At 28.6% G+C, this 6,825-nt stretch overlaps 1 protein-coding gene across 1 annotated transcript; it reads right to left on the reverse strand.

The window, feature by feature from the left end:
- Window positions 1–3,174: 3,174 nt before the first annotated feature.
- On the reverse strand, window positions 3,175–5,065 carry LOC111890702 (7-deoxyloganetin glucosyltransferase). Its single transcript, XM_023886786.3, has 2 exons — window positions 4,510–5,065; window positions 3,175–4,354 (listed from the first exon to the last, which is right to left on the reverse strand). The coding sequence occupies exons 1-2, from the start codon at window positions 5,024–5,026 to the stop codon at window positions 3,426–3,428; spliced, it is 1,446 nt and encodes a 481-aa protein (XP_023742554.1). The 5' UTR covers window positions 5,027–5,065; the 3' UTR covers window positions 3,175–3,425.
- Between the last annotated feature and the right edge of the window lie 1,760 nt (window positions 5,066–6,825).

Here is a 6,825-nt window from a genome sequence, read left to right on the forward strand (position 1 = left end):
GCAGTTGACCTTAGCTTATCAGACTATCCCTAACTCTCGATATCGGTCTCAGTTTTCCTCTACTAGAAGTTGCCTAAACAGAGGTTTTATTTTTCTTCATTTCTTAGGTTTCTAGATCAAATGTTACTTTTGCTTTTCTGCATTACCAAAATTAAGTTGATAATCTATATGCTTGTTCGTATTTTGATTTAGTTATTAGATTCAATATAGTGTGTGATATTGAAATTACTTAGAGTTTAGAAGTTTTCTTATTAAGAATAACATTTTCATGAAAATATAAAACTCTGGTGCTCTTTTCCTTCGTGTGTTGCCTTATGAATATTGTTGTTCTCTTTAACATGGACCTTTCTGGTGACAATATAGTGAATTTGTATTCAAAGTGTCAGGTTTTATGAAGTGCACACAAGTTGCTCGATGAAAGTCCTGAACTAGACTTTCTTAGGTAAATTTATTTTCCTTAGAGAAAGTTACACATTTGACCTCTGAATATAGCTGGTTTTTGTAAATACAGTACCTAATTCCCAATAGAAAGACTTTTTTTTTTGGTACCAAAATTACAAAATCAGCTTCACTTAGGGGATAAGGGTAGACATTTTATCGGTACGTAGATCAAAAATGTTACAAAAACTAAAATTGTAAGAAACAATATAGCAGGACCAAACTTGAAAAATTCAAATATACTTGTGGACAAAAAAGGTTGATAAAAAACTACAAACATAATAAATATTGAAAGTTTAGTCATTTACTATAGGCAAAAAGTTTGATAACCTTCAATAAGAACACAACTTAATGATTGGATTGATCACTTCACCTCCTAATCACACATTTTACTTTTATTGTTGTCCTATTTCTTACCATTTCAATTTGTTTTTCAATTATAAAGTAAACAAATGAACAAAATTATGTTGTTATTTCTTGAGTTTACCCGTATCTTGAGTAGGAATGATAGTTTTCCATGTTTGATTAAATTTTAGAATGTATGATTTGTTTGTAGTTTTCAAATTTCATTATGTTTCAATCATGTACAGAACCTAAAGGCCAACTTCTATTAGTTAATGGAAAAACAAAATATGAAGTTTATAGAAATATGGAAAGACTTTTTCTTACAATGAAGATAACAAAAGAAGAACATAAGGTAACAAATGACTTACATTTATTATTGATGCAATTACTTGTTGTGTTTGTTTAATTTAAATTTAATAAGAAGGTATGTATGTATTTTGTTGCAGGTTGTGGGTTTTGTGATTGATGGATGGGCTCTTGAAATTTCACTCAATTATTATCTGAAAACAATCACATAGTTGGAAATATTATCACAGATAACTATATGATGTTGGATTACACCATCCCAGAAGGCACCGGTACAACTAGCTACACTTTGTTTATTTTGTGATTGCAAATTACAGACCAACTATGTATGTCTAAAGTATCTTTACGTCTTTAACTATTAGTTATTTATGATTCAAAGCCAAAACGCAGGTAATTTTCAAGTTGACTAAAAGAATTTCATTTCTTAAAAAAGAAATAAAAAAGTTACTGAAAATCGTTCCTTTTTATTGATTAATTATTGTTCTTAAATCACATGTAATTCTTTTACTGTAACCTAGACAACTAGTTACATTACATGTCTGATTGATAAAAATCATATGTAATTCACATATGAATTATATGTAATTCACATATGAATCACATATTAATTATATACATATTAATTATATGTGATTCATATCTAAATAAAATGTTATTCACATATAAATTACATGTAATTCACATATAAATAACATTTAATTCACAAGCGAATCACATACGAATTACATGTGATTTACATATAAATCACATATGATTCACATATAAATCACATGTAATTCACAAGTGAATCACAAATGAATTACATGTGATTTACATATAAATCATATTTGATTCATGTATAAATAACATGTAATTCACATATGAATCACATCTATTTCACAAGCGAATCACATATGCAATATGAATTACATGTGATTCACATATAAATCACATGTAATTCACAACTGAAAATTCATGTTTTCTGAAAAAAAAAAAATTAAAAAATTCATGTTTTCTGAAAAAAAAAATTAAAAACAACTTCATTTAAAAAAATATATTCAAATCCGAAATTTGATTTATTAAGTTAATTTTGTCCAATAACACAAAAAAATAAATATTAAATGAGATCGGTAAGATTACGTCATGTCCTTAATGAGTTAATTTTGATATAACGTTCCACATTTAGCTCTCAGGTCTCGGAAAACTATGAATTCTCAACCGATCTCAACAATATATATATATATATATATATATATATATATATATATATATATATATATATATATATATATATATATATATATATAATTGAATAACAACGAAATCATGACATACTAAATTTAAAAGAGCTTCTAGTCCAGTAGTATCAAGTGTTGTTATCCCCTCCTAGAGGTTGAAAGTTCAAGTTTTATTGAAAACATATATGGAATTAGGAGTAGTTTATTAGAGTAGAGTAGATTTGCTGTTCTAAAAAAAAAGAATTACAAAATGTAAAAAAATATTACTAACATACAAAATGTGCATGGTAAATATTTAGTAGTAACCTAAATTTACGAAGTTATTACAAACGCATGTCATCTTTTATTTATGATTTTGGCTTCAATCACACATTTGTGCAGTGTATATCCTTTAATAACATGCAATGTACGAAATACAGGAATTATTATTATTATTATTATTATTATTATTATTATTATTATTTTCTAGTAGTTTGTAAAAATCGCTTAAAAGTATACTAGAGAAAATTTCGCCAATTTACAAACGATTGGAAAAGAAATCCAACTCCAGAGAAAAAATTGTACTATTCCAAATATGATTTATGCAATTCTTATAAACTAAAATTTACAAATACGAATCATGAACCAATAACCACTAGTGTACTAGTGGTACAAGTTCATGTTAATTTTTCATTGTATTACGGATTATAATATTAGCCTTATCTTTATCTTTGTATTATATTATATTTAGGTTCTCTTTGGGTTCTTTTATTAATATGGATTTGTATTATAATCATGTAACAAATAGTAGCGATGCAAAGGTGACAATTTTCTCTAGAGACGAAATTAATGGTGGAAAACTGGTAGCCATGGCAAACTAGCATTACAATTTGTAGCAAAAAAAGGCACAATTAATTAAAACACCAAAGTTTCAATGACACAATAGAGGGCTGGTAACAAATACAAGCAGCATTAGCATATGCGATGGAAGACTCCATCAGCAGAAATACTAAACACTTAGGTTCTCTTGTGATAACATTTTTACAAGTTTAGTAACAAGTGATATAAAGAAAAATAACAATTAACTATCAATTATGGAAATGGAGCAACACATGGCATGGTTTTAGATAACGGTTTCAACTATATGAATTGGCGGACGCCGGGAAGAAGCACTTGGTTGATCAAGCTCTCCAAGGTCCGGCGAGATGCCACAGAATCCGCCTTTTCCTTCCAACCCATTGCCATTCTTTTCATCTCTTTACCTTTCTCTTCAACCATTAGGACATTCACAAGTTTTTCAACTTCTTTTCTGTCGACGTCACTGTCGATCTCCATTCCGATGCCCCATCGGTTACAACAACACCAACAGTTTGTCTGTTGTTCAGCAAAAAACGGCCAACATATCATCGGGACACCACTTGATATACTCTCCAGAGTTGAGTTCCACCCACTGTGTGTCAGAAACCCTCCCACCGATGGATGATTCAGAACTTTTTCTTGTGGACACCAACTTGCCAGCAACCCCCTGTTCTTTGTTTCCTCCAGGAACTCATCCTGCAGCACTTTGGAGTCTCCACGTACAAGGTCTGGTCGTATCACCCATAAAAACTTATGCTTACTATTAGCAAGTCCCCATGAGAACTCTACTAGTTGTTCTTGTGTCATCACAGTTATGCTTCCAAAATTCACGTAAACAACGGATTTTAATGCTTGAGAGTCGAGCCATTCTAGGCACTCAGGCTCTTCTTTCCAAAGACTCGAACTCAGCAACTGCAAATCCTCGCTGTCAAAAACTTTTGCCATGTTATTTAATGGCCCGATGGTGTAAACAGGAGGATAGATCAAAGAAAGCTCATCTAAAACCTCCTGCTCTAGCTCGTAAAAGGTGTTGAGGATGATTGCGGATGCTTTTTTAGCTCTGTTAGTTTCTCGGATAACGAAATTAATAACGAAATCTTCCGGATCTGTAGTTCTAATGAAGCTGGGGATGTCCCTTAGGCGGATTCCTTTCATGCTCTGTATGCAATCTACCGCTGTTTCTAAATACCCATTGGTTAAATCAACTGAATCTGTATGTGAATGATGGAGAAATGGATTAAACAACGTGCTTAAGTTTATCCTCAAAAGATGAAGTGATGTACTAAAAAATATAATGATAATTTCAGTGTACGTAGTTAATTAAAGAGATTTACAAAAAGAATAGAGTATACTATAGAGTAGGTACTTTTTAGCGGAATGAGCCCCTTTTCTAAGAGGGTGATATAGTGTGTATAAGCCAGGAAGCCAGAAGCACTAGTCGTCCAAAAAAGAACATTAGGAATACCCAGTTCTTCTGCTGCTTCAAGCGTGAAGCTCATTACTCCATCTGAAACTATACAACTCACCGGAGGTGCCCCAACGGTATTGTTAAGTTTCAAAAGTAGCTCCTTGAATGGGGTTAGGCAGGTTTCAGAGGTGGACCTCAACAAAGAGGGGATATCTTGTGTAACATCAAGGTTTTCGGAAGGGGGGAGGCCATCGGGAATGGTTTGAAATTGAAAAGATGGGAGGCTGCGAGACCTCTGAGATTTTATCAGGCGTTGTTGGTTGTATTCGGAATTGACAAATGTTATATGAAAACCAGTGGAATAGAGGAGTTTGGATAGGTTAAGCATTGGGTTTATGTGTCCTTGGGCTGGAAATGGTATGCATACTGCATGTGGTTTTTCACCAGGTTTTTCTAATGTATTTATGAATGACATTATGTGTTTGGAAATCAAATGGGTGCTTTGCTTTACTGTGATAACATACTGCTTTAATAGGAGGCGGAGAATTATCTATTCAAATGCCTTGCACGTGCAAACCAATCACACATCTATTATCTACTACTCTACTAGGTTGTAATACGGTTACAAAATTAAACCAAAATTAATAGAGAAAGATGATAATGATTAATAAAATATTTTAACACAAATTAATAATTAATATGATGATGTGATATTTATTTTGCATTAAAAAGGTTGTTTCAACTTTCAAATAAATATGTTAAAATAATATGAAAATAAAACATAAAAAGTGTTGATAAGACACATGGGACATTTTTTATGTGTGAATTAATGAAAGAAATGATGATATTACATAATGAAATATAAATCTAAATATAACCAAAAAAATAAAAAATAAACTACAATCAATTTTGTAAATGAAAATTGGTATATGAAAAAGTAAAAAAATTAAGTTATTGTAACAAACTTTTTCATAAAATAAATTTCAGAGATGACAATATCTACCCTAATAAATAAGAATGATTTTGCTACATGTCATTCTTTCATTCAATTGACCACTTGTCATTTTATATATTTATTTTCCACTTGTCATTTACTTTATTTTTTATTTCCAATATATCATTAATATAACTTTCATAAATTAAACCTACCATAATGACTATTAATTTTAAATTTCAAATTCTAAATTTTAATTTCAATTTCAAATAAATTTACAGTTTAAACCTTTGTGTTTAGCATTTTGTTATAATTACCCGTTAGGATACAAATTTGATAACTAAACACATAATTTTAATTTATTTATTTTTTGCATGTTTTTTTCTCATAATTCTAGTTATCTTAAATTTCAAATTCAAATAAATTTTTCATTTAATCATTTATATTAACATTTTGTTTTAATCAACCCGTATAATATACGGGTATCACACATAATTAAAAATTAAAAATAAAATATATTTATTTTGCATTAAAAAGGTTGTTTCAACTTTCAAATAAATATGTTAAAATAATATGAAAATAAAACATAAAAAATGTTGATAAGACACATGGGACATTTTTTATGTGTGAATTAATGAAAAAATATGATATTACATAATGAAATATAAATCTAAATATAATAAAAAATAAATAAATAAATAAACTACAATCAATTTTGTAAATGAGAATTGATATATGAAAAAGTAAAAAATTAAGTTATTGTAATAAACTTTTTCATAAGACAAATTTAGAGATGACAATTAAAAATGAAATGTATTCTATATTTCTAATGTAAATCAAAGTTTTTTTTTTTTTTTTTTTTTTTTTTTTTTTTTTTTTTTTAGTTTCGAATAGATATTACATACATAGTGTAAATACTGATTTCTTATTTTACTTATTATTTAAACCGATTCTTATGGAAATTATATTGATTTTTGACTTAATATTAATAGGGGGGTTTTTAAATTGAAATTGATGTCGAATTTCAGATTTTATTTCAAACACTTTAGGTGTTTTTTTCATTGTAATATTTATTTGTAATCGTGATTTATTTTATATTTATAATATGAATCAAATGTTTTTATTTTATTGAGTTCGCGTTTGATTCTTATTCTCATCAAAATTTGACTATTATATTTATATGTTGGTACTTTTTGACCGACTTAATTAGAAATGATTTTTTTATATTAAATTTATTTGATTTAATGAGATATATTTATGATATGCCTTTGAGTTATTTGAATTTAAAAAAAAAAAAATAATAAATAAATTTCAAACAAATCACTAATATACATGCAAAA

The sequence above is a fragment of the Lactuca sativa genome, chromosome 4 (assembly GCF_002870075.4).
Source record: "Lactuca sativa cultivar Salinas chromosome 4, Lsat_Salinas_v11, whole genome shotgun sequence".
NCBI classification, from domain to species: domain Eukaryota; kingdom Viridiplantae; phylum Streptophyta; class Magnoliopsida; order Asterales; family Asteraceae; genus Lactuca; species Lactuca sativa.